Raw genomic sequence first — 16,796 nt, 5'->3', positions numbered from 1 at the left:
CTAAATGAAGAATTCTATTTAATTACTACAACCAACAAGACCAACAACTAACTCCATCAAAACAATCACATTTCAGGAGGAGAAATTTCGGAGATGACTTTGAATTGATTTAATTAAGAATATTAACTGTATTTTGTCATAATTACTATATGAGTTCATGAGTTATGGCCAAAAATCGTCTTTGAGCCCAAATTATGTTTGTGACAAACTTGAAGAAATTCCTTCAATACGTTCTTAAGACATCACTTTCATGAGAATGGGATGGACAGACATGGACAGACAGATGGATGGATGGAGAACCTGAAAGCATAACACCAATGGCCTTGGCTGTCGCCGGGATGGAGGCATAAAAGCGTCAGCTGCCTGTTTTCTGTTCTATCATTCAGAAGAATGTACAGTATCAGTTTCCCCCTCCTGATGAGAAATGAAGCAATGCAAGCTGGAAATGTCATTAACTGGAAACTGATTCACACAAACGCACAGACAGACAGACAGACAGGCGGGCGCTGACACGCAGAAACATAAACACTGTTCCATAGCATGCGATCACAGACACACACTGTACAGCTCACAATGACGATGACTGCACACGGGTCTGCACCTCTTTGATGAGAGGATATACTCAGTGCTGTCTCCTGTGGAGCACTGCCCACACTAACTCTGCCATCTGCTTGAAGTCAGAGGTGTGTGTGTGTGTGTGTGTGTGTGTGTGTGTGTGTGTGTGTGTGTGTGTGTGTGTAAGTAAGATAGGTGTGAAGATGGCAGTCTCACAAATGTGCCACAGGGAGGATGATTCAGCGAAGGAGCTCTCTAACAGATTACTGGCCCTGTCCTGTGGCGTGCAGCAGCTGCCTGAGGAACAGCTCAGCAGTCGGGAGGACGCGGCCACCACCTCAGATACTCTACGTCCCTGTTCCTCCTGCGCTGGGAAATGTTTTGAATCTGACCACAGCATTCATGTTTCAGCATCAGTCCAGGATTATTTTTGAATATGTCATGTTTAGATCGTCATCGTGCTCACAAGGTGGCAGCACAGCTTCTAAACCTTAGCGAACAGCTGGTAAACTGGGATAAACAAACTGTATATTTCTCAACATCCTTCAGAAAAGAAAAAGCAATAATCCCCTGTGGATACTCCATCATAAAAAACATCTGAGGGAATAAATGAATAAATAAATAAAATGATTTCCAGACACTGAGTTGGGGGGAGAGTTCAACTTGAGCTGTTTGTATTCAGAATATAAACTAAAACTGGATTTTGCAAACAATGTATACAAGCTCCTTATTGTGAGACAAAGACATTATTATTTTGCTTGCGGATGAAAAAGCAATGTTGGATTGATTGTGCTGAAATGGAGTCTTGATGTCAACTAACCTCTATTGTCTGTCATTAACGCAGCTCCACTGGGGCTCTGCAGTAAATTTAATAAATCTGGACCAAGGATTGAAGACAGTGCTCTGTCCTTCCTCTAACCTCTATTTTCCATGTTTCAGGTGAAACATTCTTCACATTAATCTGAGGGTTAATATAAATATTAAGAAGCTCTAACATAGTCAGAATTTTTATCTAGAGAGAGAGAAGTTAGAAGTTAGAAGTTGGCCATAAATGTTCCCTGTGTAAGAACGAGAATCAATACGTTCAGACAGAAAATAAAAGAACAGATACCATGGAGTCCTGCAGCAGGTCTTCCAGCTTGCTCAGTCTGCTGTTCTTGTCACAGGTGTACTGTCTCTTGATGGTTTCCTGGAGCTGCCGCAGGTACAACTCACATTCCCGAGCGTCACTCATAAACTAACAACAAAGAATTAAAAACATTCGGATGCAACATTGTCAGAATGTGTAGAGGACAGAGAACAACAAGAGAAAAATTAGGATTGAATAATTATCATCATTCAAAATTAAAGGGTCATCAGTCGGGTCAGAGGCCTGGGTGTGAAAGTAAAATAAACATGTTCCCCTAAATCTTTTTAAAAAACCTCACACTATGTAATTTGTCAAGACGACACTGGTAACATTTACAACACTAGTGTTGCTCAGACATTGAGATGATAAATACTGTTATAAAACCTCTCACCTGGAAGTATGCCGTATTATCTTTGAGATGTTGCTCCACACACAGACAGAGCTGGTCCACCCACTGCCACTGAGTCTGCAGGGCTGCACTGTACGCCTGACAACATGAGGAAGGATGGAGGCAGAGGGAAGAGAGACAAAGACTGTCACACTACACTGGAGATGGATGTTGACCGTAAGGACAGATGGAGAGTCAGAGCCAGGTTTTCAGGCTTTCAACACAACATTTATCTTTTTCTGGCCTGTTCTATTTTCAGTAGTAGAGATGGAGGATGTGAACATGTGACTGTATGAAAACCAAACCCTGAATAAGTATTGTTATTCCAGTATTTTGCATTATCATGTAGTTTCTATTAGATGCAAATAGCAGTTTCTCCTGTTTGCCAAAAAGGTTTAACAAAAGGTCAGAGGATTTTTATGCTCTTCTGAAAATAACGTACGTCTGTGGACTAAAGAGCAACCAAAAAAAAACCCAAAATATCAAGTTTGCTGTCAAGAGAAAAACGGAGCATTTTGAACAAAAGCATTTTGGTTTGAACAGTTTCCCACAAATGAGTCACAGAGACACAACGTGGCATCTGTAAAGGTCATTCAGCCCAACTGAATTAATTCATAAGCTCACCTCCACAGTCTGTTTGGCTGGATGGTTCTCCTGACACAGACGGCTGGCAGTTTCCTGAAGCGACCGCATCACGTCTCGTTTCTCGTCCAGCTCTAACCTCATGTCCTGTAAACAAAACAGGACAAAGACGGACGGTTGATTACAGGATTTTATGGCACTCGACTGTAAAAATAGTGTCTGTGTGCATGTAAACAATAGTCTTCTGAGTTCAGATATTCCGTATGTGGAATAAAGGTTTTGATGTATTTGTGTTCTGTAGAAAAGGTGAAGCTTGTTTTTCCTTCAATAACAGATACAATAACATCAATATTTGGTTTGTGATCTATAGTTTGTGTTTTCTGACTTGACAGAGGAAACCATCAGTGTGCATCTGTTTCGCCCTCCTCCTCCACTCACGCTGTATAATTCTCTCTTGGCGTTCATGTTGGTGTTGTTGTCACTCCAGTCGAAGGCAATTTCCTCCTCCTCCCTCTCGTTGAGCCAGATCAGCTCCTCAGTACAGTGCGACACAAACGCATGCAGGCTCTCCAAGCTCCGCAGGCGCCATGACGAATGTTCCTATGGCAACCACACAAACATACATCATCGTCATGCTAATCAGCGGTGCAGAGAGGAATTTAAAAAAAACAAAACATCTTCTTTCTGCTGGTTTTGGTACATTAATGTGGATTTTAAGGTCAAAAGTGCTGTGAAGAAAGAAACTAAGAGAAACTAAGCAAAAACAAATCAGAAACGTACCTTAAATATATTTTACAGGCATTTATTGAGTGATTTTTATATGAAATTTTAGATAAGCTTCTCCAGAACAAGGAAAAATGTTTTGAAAAGCATCAAAATCCATCAAATATTTTCTTTAAACCATCAAAGAAGATTTGCGCTGTGTTTTTCTTCTCCTTTCTTTCATTCCTGCAGCACACAGAACTTGTTCTGTGATATTACTTACAGTGGAAATCACTGATGCGACTGATATCTTTTATTTAAACACATTTACTCTATGTATCCTTCATCTGATGCTGGTACTTTTATTTGAGTGACATTAATACCTCAAACATCTGTGGTTTATTTTGTCCGGGTGGGTGTTTTACCTCGCAGTATAAAAATGATGTACAACTTCTAAGGCTCCTCTGGATCATATTATCATTTTAATTATTCTATTACAAGTGCATCTGTTAGTCCATAAAGCTTAAGAAAAAAACCTGCAGAAGCCATAAAGAAGCAGCTGAACTGAGTGGAGACTCGTAATGAACTGAGAGAACATGAAGCTTTAAGAGACTAAAACCAACAGAACTCAAAGGGTGTTTTTATTCAAGAAATACAAGGTAAATTTAAGCAGGTGTGTATATATACAGTGTCAGTGTTTATTACACATGTTGCCTCAATAATATGTTAAGAGACAAGAGAAGAACTGAGAGAGGACAAAGAAATAAAAGAGAGAGAGGAAAATTTAGGGAAAGGAGCAAACGAGGGAGCAGATGCAGATTTGTGTGATATTAGCATGAGAATCCCGTCATGGTGTAAAGAGATTAACTGAGGAAGCGGGAGAACTGGGAAACAAAGACATGAAAACACAGACACACAGACACACACACACACAAACACACAGCTGTGCAGTGGAGACTGACCAGTAGTTTGCAGTATTGGTGCTCCAGCTTGGCCAGGGTTTCAGAGTAACTGCTCCTGAAGTTGGGGGAAACTTTTGCCTGGAGGAGAATAAACAGCGCAGCTTCATTCTAGAGCTCAACCAACAGCACAGAGACCTGTGTGTACGAGTGATGTGTGTGTGTGTGTGTGTGTGTGTACCTCATAGCTGCGTGCCTCCTGCAGGCTGCTCATTAGCTCTTCCACTGCAGTGTGTATGTTGTTGTGCTCTTGGAGGTTGTTTTCTACAGAGGGGAGGTCTGCACCCCACTCAGCCCGCTCCAGCAGCTCCTGTAGCCCACACAAACACAAACAGACCCACAATTTACACAAGCTCTTGCCCTCATTTTTTATTTTCTTTGAAACGACTCACTTGGCCTTCAGTTTCTCTTCAATGTGTTCCCAGGCTTGTAATGCCTTTCGCAATGCTAACATTAATGCGGTTTAGTCTCTTGCTGTTTCATATTAAAAGACTTTGTGGATTAATTAATTACATTTCCCCCTTACATATAAATGTTTTATCATAATGTTCTTTTTCTTGTTTCGTGGTCCTTTGTAGAAGGTCTACAAACCACTAGAGCAAAAGTCTCTGCTCCTCAGATGTCAACAACGTGTGTTTGTAAACTGAAGCTCCCCGGGTGGATTTTCTTTCCGGCCATACACCTAATGATTAATCAAATAAATAGAGCATATCCAGCAGATGAATAGATAATGAAGATAACTGTTTACTGCAGCCCTAAAACCGACCTGTGTCTCCTCCACCCATCCGAGCAGCTCATAGATGAACCTCAGGCTTCCTTCGTCCTCTGATGAAGACATAGCCACAAGCTGGGAGCGAGCCATGGGCTGCCGCAGGAGCGCGGCTCCGACAGCTCCCACAGCTCCAAGCAGCGTCTGCCCCAGTGAGAGGCCGCTGTCAGTGGCTCGCTGCGTGGTGTGCTCAGCCTGGGTGCTGCCCAGGGCCTGAGAGAAATGTCCTTTCCTGTAGACACTGGAGCACTGCAGTCTGAGGGAGACCAGCTCCTCCTGAAGACAGGACACTCTGGGGGTGAGACACAAAAATATAAACTGACTGGAGGGGAGACTTATTACTTTCCCTGCCTTTATTCCGTCGTCAGGTAAAGTGATTTTCATAACAGCAGTCTAAACCTGATGGAGCAGCATGCTGATGAATCACAAACTGGGGATTTTCTCTCCATCTCTTCTGACAGCACTGATTCTCTTCACAGCACCACATGGTTACACATTCATAGGCTTTGATGGCAAAACAATGCAAATTGTTGACCTATAATCAGGTTTAATGGCTGTTTGTATTCCTGCTTACTAGATTAAATTGTTTATATTACACTTATTAATTATACAAGGACCACTGTGACAGAGCTGACACCTTCACTCAGGCACAATTATTCCCACACATTCTTCATCACCATCAATCTTTCCTCTCCGGACTCACCTGAACGCCAGCTGCTCCACCTGGTAGTATTTCTCATCTCGGAGGACTTTGAGCTCCTGGTTGAGTTGTCTGATCAGAGACTCACAGTCCTGCAGGTAGCAGGCCAGCTCTTTCTCACACTGCACCGCCTCGCCGCTCTCCACTCGAGACATATCCTGGACACCAGAGGATGGAGGGTTTGATCAGGTTTTGTTTGCTAGATTTTTGTTTATGTGCTTGGCTGATGTGCTGAGGTACTTTTGATGAGCTATGATGTTCTGAGGTTTAGTGTTTCCCCAAAGCATCGATTCAGTAAACACTACTGTGAAATCAAAGCAGGCCTTAAGAGGAAAGCAGCACACTGCAGCAGCAAACACCATCAAAATATATTGGGAACAGGAACACAAAAAATGGGTGTTGCAATACTGATACTTGAAAAGACAGGTCTTTAGGGTGAGTTTGCCTCCTTGCTGACAGGCAGAGGGAGGACTCAGTGTGTTTGAAGAAACCAGGGAAAGTGGTGAGTAAATATTTATTGTCCCAGAAGAGCACTTACTGCGACAGCTTTTACACATTAACACTGCAAACTACTACTCCAGATTATGAAACATTAACCCAATATAAACCTGAGGACCCTGCATGTGTGTGTGTGTGTGTGTGTGTGTGTGTGTGTGTGTGTGTGTGGTGTGTGGTGTGTGTAGGGGTATTGAAAGGGTGTAAGATGAGAGCGGGTCTGTGCTCACAGCCTGGAGTGTGTTCTTGGCGAGGGTGAGTTTCTCCTCACAGTCCAGAGCCATGTTCTGGATCTTGTTGGCTCTCTGAAGCAGCAGCTCTAGCCTGTAAACACGCACGCACGCGCACACACACACACACACACACGCGCACACACACACACACACACACGGGTTAAACAGGCATGTCCCTGAAAATCACATGTTGCATCAGCGTTTTTCATGTAATTAAATGCATCCTGCTGAAATTTGATAGTTGAATGGACCTCTGTGTGTGTGTGCATGTGTGTGTGTTTGTGTGCATGTGTTTATTTGTGTGTACCTCTCCACAGCTGGCCGTAGGGCCTTCTCTCTCTCCAGCATCTCCAGGATGAGTTTACCCCACTCCTCTTCCAGGTCATTGGGATGGAGGCCCTGAGGAAGCTTAATACGACCAAACTCTATCCACACCTGGACACACACACACACACACACACACACACGTTACATCAGAGTTATACTGGCTTGATCATAAGTCACACCACAGACAAACACTCTGGTAACATCAGCTGAGTGAGGATAAAGGAGGAACTATTATCAGCTATCATGAGTCTGTGTTCATTCAAACAATCTGCTGCATTGATAACAGCACGACGGTGGAAATGACTTCGCCTGGGAGAGAAACGTATGACTCAATTCACACAAACACATCCACAACAAAATCTCTCTCTTTGACATTCACATAACCCCCCTGAGCTGAACCCCATGATGCCCTGCACATGGTGCCAAATGTTGGTCACCTTGTCCTCCATGTCTAAACTCTGTTCCCTCTTTTCGCCTCACTCGTGTTCCTCTCTTCCTTCCTCTCCTCCTCCCTCTGTTCATCCTTACCTCCAGCAGTTTGTAGAGGTGCTCGATGTGACCTTTCTCGATCTCCTTTGCGGGGATCTCCGTCTCTTTGAAATGGACGTACTCGTTGTAAAGTGCCTGCAGGGGCAGAGAGACAGGAGCTGCTGATGAGTGTTATGAGGTCAGTATTTACAAAGGCTTTGTCTGAGGTCAATCACAAAGTCAAAACCTGTTATCAGCAGTAAAAGCTTTGTAATCACAGCCTCTCTGGCTGGGTGGTCATTAGCCAGTTTCTCTCTATGGTCATCTCAAGCTATGTATTTGTCTGCTTCAATTTCTCTCCCTCTTTCTCTACCTCCAGTCTTCAGACATTATGTCACAGCAGCATCCTCTCTCACAATTATTTTTCCTCCTATTACAACATTATGACTCTTCTCTGCAAACTTCCTTTTAATCTGAATGCGTCACTCTCTTCCTCGCTCGCCTAACACTTCCCTCTGTTGTTGGCCATTTTATTAAAGCCCTGTCCTCCCCTCCCTCTGTCCCTCTGTTTGTTCTCTGGGGGTTTTACAGGAATTGCTCGTCAGCTCCCTTTCTTCCTGGCTGCATGTTGGTGGGACTGAAGAGAACAAGCCGGGGAAACAAAGAGGAATTTTGATTCTCACCACAGCCAAAAAGTGTTTAAAAAACTGTTTGTATTCATGCCATGTGCAGTAATTTGAATTGCAGCAGCCAAGATAATAAATCAACTGTGTTTGTACAGATTCAGTTTTCACAAGGTTTGCTGATGCAATTTGGTTTTTGAGGGTAATTGAAAGTTACTATAGATGGAGATTAGTATCTTTAATATCAGCTTTTTCTTCTCCTCTCTCTGAGCTTATGTGAACACAAATGCTGACACTGATTTAACAGAGAAATAATGCAAAACTGCACAAGAGGAATAAATAAGGGCACCTCTAACTGTCCTGGCTCAAAAGAGAAAAAAATAAACACTAAAGTAACTACCTTTAGCAGGACAGCAGTACTCACCTTGAGTTCCACAGGGTTTTGCGGGAAATTTTTGTTGGCCATGAGGGCCATATGCTGGCGGCTCCACTGGAGCAGAGAGGAGAACCTGGACTGGTACTCTGACCAGCGCTGGTCCACCTCCTGATGATGGAGAGATGGAGGGAAAGACGGAGGCAGAGAGGTGAAGCAGTTATTTCACAAATTCACAGACTCACTCAAAGATGGAAACAGAGGCTTCATTTTACAAAATGTAATTTATAATAAATGACTATTCGAATAACTGCATCATTACTGTGAAGTTCCAAGTCATTACTCATGAAGCTGCACAGTTGACTAGCAAGAAAAATGGAAATAACATTTTCCACTGAGAACAAGAGTGGAGATGTAGCAACATTGGTTAAAGCAGTAAGAGTGTGAAACAGTATACTGTAAACTGTAGTGCATGCATGTTGAGAGTTACCCTGAAACTCCACAAATTATAGCCTACGATGTACAAACACAGCAATGTGAAAAATCTTGCAATTACAACCAGAGCAACATCTATAATCAGCTCAAAGTTAGAACTGGCTGCACAGTGAAAGTGGTGCACACAGAGTCTGACATACATGTGCGGCGATGCCCTCTCCTCCCTCTGGGATCTTAGGGAAGGCATCATAGATGGAAGAGACGTAGGTGATGACTGATTTCTCATCTGGAGAAGGAACATCGACATCTGGGGAGAGAGAGAAATGTAGAGAATTAGAGAGAGAAGACTGAAAAACATGATGAAAGATCGGTGTTTTTCATATTATGAGTCAGAAGAAATCCTGACATTTGAATTTTGAGGTTTCCAAATCACCTTTTGCTCTGAATTGACCCTAATTCACTGGATAAAATGTCAGTAGGTGGAACCATAAAATGTTAAGATGCTACAAAGTGTGCCTCGGTTCTGTACTTCTGTGCTTGAAGCAAAGCCTTTGCCCGCTGAAGGAATGACATTTCCACATATGAGACAACCACTAGCGGCAAAACAATCTGCAAAAATGATGAATGTTCAGACGGGACATTGAAACCAACTGAAACCACATCAGTCATCTTTTTTTCTTTGGCTAGTTTGAGCTGCTGATTGTAGCTGGAGGTAGCATCAGTGATTTTGTAGCAACAGAGCGAACACACAGTAACGCTTAATGCTTGACTGGTGGGCACTAAAAAGCAATATCAGTCAAACTTTCAGCAGTATCCCACACTTCCAGCTGCCAAAACCAGGCTCAGAGGCCTCCAGAGGTCGACCTCAGCCAAAATGTCACCGCTTAAAGGAAACAAATGATCTGTGCTGAGTGGATTTAATGTGTTTGTGTGGACAAAATACTAAATAAGTACCTACAGTTATGCAGAATATAACACGTTAAGGATAGAGTTTTAAACATAACAGTGTTTAGTGGTCAGTTGGCACGTTATTTTATTGGCAGCCTTCCAAAATAAAAGACATAAAAAGCTGTCTGAACAGTATAAATAATTTACAGTTGTCGACTATTTCTGCTGTTGTTAAGTCGCCCGGGACAGAAGCTCATTAGAATCTCACTTGCTAAAATGTTAAATATAATAAAATGGAGACTCTTGGAAAACCAGCCTCTGTTTCAGCCTGATCAGGCAGAGAAATCAGCCGGTCAGTCTGTTCATTCAGATTAACAGTCTCACCCTCAGCGTCCAGCAGTCTGGTCACCCCTAACGACTCGGCGATTTCGAAGGCCTGCTCGAGGTTCTCACGGTTGCTCTGCCGTGACACCACCTCCATGTCGATCAGGTCTGGCCTGGAAAACACACACACACACACACACACACGTACACAGAGATGAAGAGCTGGTCTGCTACATGTGGGTGATGGTCTATTTAAGATGCTAATTTCTGCAGTGTGAGTACTACACGTATCTGCAGCGCTGAACACTCAGTTTACAATTACCTGTCAAAACATGTTTTATTTGCAGAATTATTTGCACATTTGTTCTGAAATAAGCTTTTTCATGGGTAATAAATTTCATGTAGTCAACATTACGTTGAGCCACCTTGAGTTGAATTAGGTCGGCGTTTTTCTGAGTACTTGAGTATCAGCATTTAAGGATTTTTACCATTCAGGCTGTTGACTGTGGCTTAGAAGCAGTTGATTGCTGTTTAACACAATACATTTTAATTGTTACTGGGGTAATGGTATCTGGAAAAACAGCCAGTGCTCTCTGACCTCAGACTTAAACACTACTGAATACAAAAAAAGGTGAGGCTATGTCGCCGTTGGTCCTCTAACCTGTATCTGTGCAGCAGAGCGTTGAACATGCGTCCGTCGCTCCAGGATGAGGTGAAGTTGACGCAGCGGAGGCCGGGGTATCCTTCTATCGCCTGCTGGCTCCATAGTAACAGCTTCTCTTTGGCTGTGAGGTCGCCTGACTCGCCACTCACATAGATCTCTGAAATCTGGGGGGAACGGAGGGAGAACAGGGGTTACTACTGGGATTCACCATTTTCCTGTCTGAGTTTATTTTGCAGAATCGTCCATGGTGCATTCACATAAAAGACAATCAGAGGAATTAATCATATGCATATAATAACTTGATGCATTCACACTTCATCTCACATTATCCTGTTACACATACAAAGATACAACCACAGTGATTCAGCAGAAATATCCAGCTGCTTTGTCTCTGCTCGCTTCACCTGTTGTCTCCCGTTTCTCTGATCATCAATAACCTTCAGCATGTGGAGGAAAAGCCGTGAGTTTGATAATGAAACAGAGCTGCTGGATTTTTATATTAATGTACGTTTTTTTTTCCTATTTCCTCACTCCATCATCTACCGTCTAGGCTGCTCATTAGCTTGTGCTCGTGCCTCCCACCCCCCAGCCTCCTCTCCTTCAGCCCCTTCTGTCTCGTGACTCCCCCTCTCCAACCTCGTTCTGTCTCTTCAGCTTTTCATGTTCTTTCATCTGTTCTGCTTCAGATGCTGATCAATCTGCTCAGCAGTCTCATCCTGCTCCTCTCCTGCATCTACTTCATAACATTTCCCCTGTGTGTTTTCACTGACAGTGTACTGAATACCAGGGAATAGGTCAGACGTAAAGGATCTGTCTCTGAAATGCATTAATTCCTCAGTCAGGGACTCAAGGTACCTACGAGCCCCCAGAAAGAGCCACAGGTTCTTTTGATTCTGCATTATCTTTGGGTTTTTAGGAGCAGTTTTCCCCTGTTTTCATCATTTTTTAGGGGAGTTCTTTATAATTCTTAGGTCTTCTTTGACTCTGCTGGCTGTAAGAAATAACATTCACCAAAGCACAACTTTTCAAAATATGCCAGGTAAGATGTCAGTGTTGATAATTACTCTCATATACTCTCCTGTCATCATTTCAGCCTTCTAGCTTGTATAGTCTTTCAAGCAGGTACAATCTGATGCAACTGAACACAACTAAAACAGATGCCTTTTGTGCGAAGCTGTTACCCACAGCTCCTGAAAGCACATTGAAGTCATACATGTTTACTAGGGGTGAGTCTGAGGGGAAACCAGGCTTCCATGGAGACCAACAGCTTCTTTATTTATGTGTTCTGCCCACTGAGCTACAAGACCACTTTGGCCCTTTTCCCTCTGCGTCCTCCTTCCTCTCACTTTGCTCTCTTTAGGTCCAACTGTCCACAGTGACAAAGGAAGAGTGATGTATTTGCAGTAACTGTCAGTGCTTGGCTGCTGCTATTGTCATCAGTATTCTTCTGTCATCCCTCCTTCTGTCTCTCTCCCTGCTGCTAATATAGAACAGTATGAAAGTCCGGTGTGTGCCAGGGGACTGCAGCAACAGCCAAAAAGACAAGGAGGGGGAGGGAAAAGAGATGAAAATGAGTTACAAGGCCGGCAACGCAGGAGAGGGGGTGTCTTGCAACAGCGTGCAGCACACAGCTTCACATAAACTCTTATGGGGTCAACATTCATGTTAATCCAAAGGAAAACATAAATCTCCACATACCCCAGAAACATAGTTCACAAACTCACATACACACACTCTGCAGCAGCTGTCACACTCCTCACATGCTAACAGCAACTCCAGCCACTGATTCTCCTCTAAACACTGCACAACTACAACCATTTCCTATACATGCATCCACCCAAAAGTGTGTGATATAGCTTCCTACCAGCGTCACACTGAGAACATATTACAACAAGCCAACAGACTCATATGACAGTGTGTGATTTGAATGGTGTTTCCCTGCAGAACTCTGTGTCTCTGCATCTACAACCTCCTTTGCAGAGAAACACAGAGCGTCCAATCCTCCATCTGAATACTGATACAGCGCTGTGTGTGAGGGCTGCATCTGCACAGTGAGCCCACACTCCCACTGCAACAGTATCTGCATTCGTTTACTCCTTGTTTCTAAAGGGTTTCCAGGTGATTTAAACAAACCCTCTGAAATGTTCTAAACAGAACACAGGCTCGCTGTTTGAGGAGCTTTTTACTGTATCTCATGACCTTCTTCCTCAGCAAATGGAGCTTGTTATCATGTGACAAAATGACACGAGCACAGCAGTGAGATATGGGTGAAATCTCCTGAAGAAGTCAGTGAGCCTTGAGTTTAGAACATTTTATCACATGTACATGTTGCCAAGGTCAAAAATAAAGCAGCAGAGGGATCTGTTCCTAAAGTCGCAGCTGGTATTGAAATGTTGTGATATAAACATGTGATCAAAGATTATACAGTAACACACTGTTTGAGCAGAAAACAATATTGTTTGGTTTTGAGCGGCTGATTGATTTGTTTACATGTGCTGCCCAGTCCATATGGGCTTATAAGAAACTAAACAAACTAACCAGGAGGTCCACAAGAAAAATCACGACAAATATCTCCACAAATGAAGAAAGGGAACATTTCAAAACGTTCAATTTCCATGACAGAAATGTCCTGTCATGATGGACGCAGCGTCTGCCATGTCTTTTCTATTAATCTCACCAGAACAAATCAGGATATTACCTCCAGACACAGAAAACACATCAGGGTTCTTCTACTGATTTTACAACCAGATTATTCCTCAAGTCTTGGAGCACATGGAACAATGGGAACCAAAATGAAATTCATCCTCAACAACACCAAGATCACAAGATACACAAAAGCTTCTCTTTGCCACCTTTATATTAACACACTGGGACAGCTGACCTCCTCTGAATTAAATTCCATACGTGGTTCTGTCCAGTCATCTTTGATTTGAACATAACTCTCTTTAGTCTGACTACATTTGTATTACCCTGCAAATTACTGCTGAAATGACATGTAATTCAGAGAGAGAAATTTCTTCTTAGTCAGTGTTCCCCCTGGCATCCCTCTCCCCCTCAGTAGCCCACTCTGCAGAATATTTTATTTATGTATCCAAGGAAAGCACCTCATGGCTTGACTCTGCATAGCATTACTGTCAGGGGCATCCTGCAAACACCACACTCCTGCAGCAGGAAATACAATTTAGCTAACTACTACTCTCCAGCTCACATCTGTCTGCAAACTACAGGTTATGCATTATGAGAATCTGTGTCGTCATTAGAGAATATCAACATCAGCTGATTTAGTTAATTAGCCTGCTGATTATTCAGCTGGCAAACAAAGTCAAAACCAAAAGCAGCTGCTTCATTAACTGAACTGACTCCTCTTTGGCGCTAACTTGTAGCTTTAGAGCTAATGAGAAGACATTCTGCCGTGTGAAATCGTTTACTTTTACTTCATTAGTGAACTGACTCACACTGGCTCCTGCAGAAGTCTGTCCGCCCTCACCATGGACATGATCAACATGCACATGATACATGCTAATCTCCACCCAGACAAAGTGCAGTTTACAGTAAATATAGGCTGCACACACAACAACAGATGGCAGCGCTGGTGACTCGACATACAGGTGTAAACGCTCCTCTCCTTCAACGGCTGCTGGGTGTTAGTCTGAATGTAATGAGGATATTCATATATGACGTGTAAGTACAGGCGTATATGTGCATGTCTGACTAATATAACACACAGATTAACACACAGACAAGTGAGTGAGATTAGAGCCGTTCATGTTCAGAGCAGCTATCACAAATATCCATAATCCACTCGCAGCCCCCCCCCCCCCCCCCCCCCCCCCCCCCCGGGCTCTGGACCAGCCCTCTTTTAAAAACATGGCCTCTTTGAAGTTTGTGTGGAGAGGGGGGAGCGCGAGGGACGGAGGGGGGAGACAACAATGAGTGGAGACAGAAAGAGAAGATAAAATAAGAAAAAAGGATGGTTCTATTGGCTGTTCAATAAAATGGGCCTCTGTAAATCCCTGGTAACAGCAAAAAGGATGGATGGATGGGTGGATGAGGGACAGACAGACAGATGATGGATGGATAGCTGAATAGCTTCAGACACAGTAGGATGGGTATATGGATACATTCGAGTGGTGGTAAGAATCCCCTGGAGGCTCCACGAAGCAGCCGTCTCACTGATGAATGCGCATTTCAAATCCCTTTTTATGCAGACAAGGGCGGCGCACACACACACACACACACACACACACACACACACACACACACACACACACACACAACACAACACACACACACCCCAACATACAAAGGACAGCTGCACCTTAAACTGAACACAAGCATCCTGACACATACACACACCCCATGATACAGGAGTATTGATTATTGCTGCCCAGTAAAAACCAGGGATCGCTGTGGAGCTGGGATCTACAGTATCTGTGTGTGTGTGTGTGTGTTTCTCATGACTCAGCAGCAACTGTGCATCAATTGAGACATGTAGCACTGGACACAACCTGGCATGACGTCACCGGCTGTATTGCACAGCCATACTGTCTGTGGAGGATGATGTGGAAGAGAAATGAGCAAACTGTGGCAGCCACAGTGAAACGTGCCGCTCATCTGTTGTGTTACTGCAGCAGCTGCAGCAGCCTTTAAATTTTCAAGGTGAAGGAGAGCTGAACGGCTGTAAGCTAGCACAAAAAACTCAAACTCTCTGATCATTCCTGCAACTGAGCCCCAAGCATTTCATGCAACTCAAACATGACCACTGGGCTCGATCAGAGCCCGGGGTGTTTGTATCTCAGACGAAATGCTGAAGGTTTCTCTCTGGTTCAGAGTTGTAAGTAAATGGAAAAGTGGAACGAAGAAGCTCCTGCTCTTTATCAACAAGAATAACTGACTATCATCAACACAACAACAAACTTGTCACAGAGGTTTGAGTTCCTACACCATAGCTGTTTTTTGACAAAAAAACAGCTATGTCTTTAGCTAAATCTTTAAACCTTAGCTTCCAGCTAAGGTTTAAAGATTTTTTTTTCTATGAGATGTAATAAATTAATGTTCTGAATAAAAAAATAAAAATTTGGCATTAAATGTCAAGCAAGATTCCTGATCTTGTCTACTAATTGTTTAATCAGATATTTCCACACTGAAATCAGTTTTGCCAGTTTTAGCCTATTTTATCATGGCATAGTTCATCTACAGCTAAACCACATTTTACATTTAGTCTGGGTTCTGAAGTTTAATGAAAAATAGTTAATTTCCCGTTTTCACATGTATTAAAACTTTATTTTAATGATATTCAGCCCTAATGGCAGAGAGCTTGTGACCAGGCAGTAAAAACACAATCAAATATAATGTCGACATAAGACAGCATCAATCACACACAGAATATGATGACAATAATGTTAGATGAACTGTGTCACCCTTCTTCTGCTTATCCCCAAATAACCTAAACCTTCTCCAGCCAAAACCACCAAAGCGAGACAGACACAAACGTAGTTGCACTGTGAGCTATTGAACTGATGGGAAATGACAAGCTACAGTTCGCACCGAGAGGGAACCCTGTCATTTGAAGCAATGACCCTTCTCTCACACACACAAACACTCGTCCTGCCTGTCTCTCACACTCTAACAGACGTCAGTAGTGAGCGAGCGTGTGGGGTGTGAGGAAAATAACAAGCAACAGAAAGACATGAAGGAGAAGACAGGGAGGGAGGGGAGGATACTGGGAAAGAAGGATGTAGAGACAGTCTGGTCTACGTTGATTAGCCTCCAGGGACAGAGGCGGAAAGAATGGAGAGAGGCATAGTGTCTTTCTGATAACAACACGCACACACATACACACACACACACAAATAACCTTTCATGACCACAAACATGGTGCACAAATGACAACAAAGGCATCCTTCAAGAGCCCACACACACACACACACATACAAATCAAGAGCGGTGAATGCCTCTGCTGCCACTACAGACTATATGTGGGATCCAGAGACCCTCACCCCTACAGGTTTAATGTCTCTGATGCTCAAACTGAAGCCAAAACAATCCAAGTACACAAAAACCTCATAAGCTCCAATCTCTCTTCTCTTTAACAAAGACATTCCTCAACTCCTGGGAACAAATTCTTACAAAAACTTGTGGTCAGTGGCCACATCTGGCTCCATCTGGAATCCAGAAGTGAA

General features: G+C 43.2%; 1 protein-coding gene across 24 annotated transcripts in view; it reads right to left on the bottom strand.

The window, feature by feature from the left end:
- Positions 1-16,796, bottom strand: part of macf1a (microtubule actin crosslinking factor 1a) — a 224,626-nt gene that overhangs the window by 93,809 nt on the left and 114,021 nt on the right. For all 24 annotated transcript variants that reach the window (XM_071501060.1, XM_071501061.1, XM_071501068.1 and 21 more), the window contains 15 exons: positions 10,612-10,778; positions 10,011-10,123; positions 8,939-9,045; positions 8,355-8,474; positions 7,368-7,463; positions 6,820-6,947; positions 6,510-6,603; positions 5,788-5,942; positions 5,082-5,376; positions 4,497-4,625; positions 4,319-4,396; positions 3,093-3,254; positions 2,697-2,801; positions 2,076-2,171; positions 1,667-1,792 (listed from right to left, as the gene is read on the bottom strand). In XM_071501060.1, coding sequence (XP_071357161.1) covers positions 1,667-1,792; positions 2,076-2,171; positions 2,697-2,801; positions 3,093-3,254; positions 4,319-4,396; positions 4,497-4,625; positions 5,082-5,376; positions 5,788-5,942; positions 6,510-6,603; positions 6,820-6,947; positions 7,368-7,463; positions 8,355-8,474; positions 8,939-9,045; positions 10,011-10,123; positions 10,612-10,778 — 1,971 coding nt within the window. The remainder of the gene's footprint in view (positions 1-1,666; positions 1,793-2,075; positions 2,172-2,696; positions 2,802-3,092; positions 3,255-4,318; positions 4,397-4,496; positions 4,626-5,081; positions 5,377-5,787; positions 5,943-6,509; positions 6,604-6,819; positions 6,948-7,367; positions 7,464-8,354; positions 8,475-8,938; positions 9,046-10,010; positions 10,124-10,611; positions 10,779-16,796) is intronic.

The sequence above is a fragment of the Trachinotus anak genome, unplaced genomic scaffold (assembly GCF_046630095.1).
Source record: "Trachinotus anak isolate AG129_WGS33_773 ecotype Australia unplaced genomic scaffold, CSIRO_AGI_Tana_v1 ptg000016l, whole genome shotgun sequence".
Lineage (NCBI taxonomy): Eukaryota > Metazoa > Chordata > Actinopteri > Carangiformes > Carangidae > Trachinotus > Trachinotus anak.
Note: the sequence above shows the minus strand (reverse complement) of the source record. Positions and strands in the feature narration are given on the sequence as shown.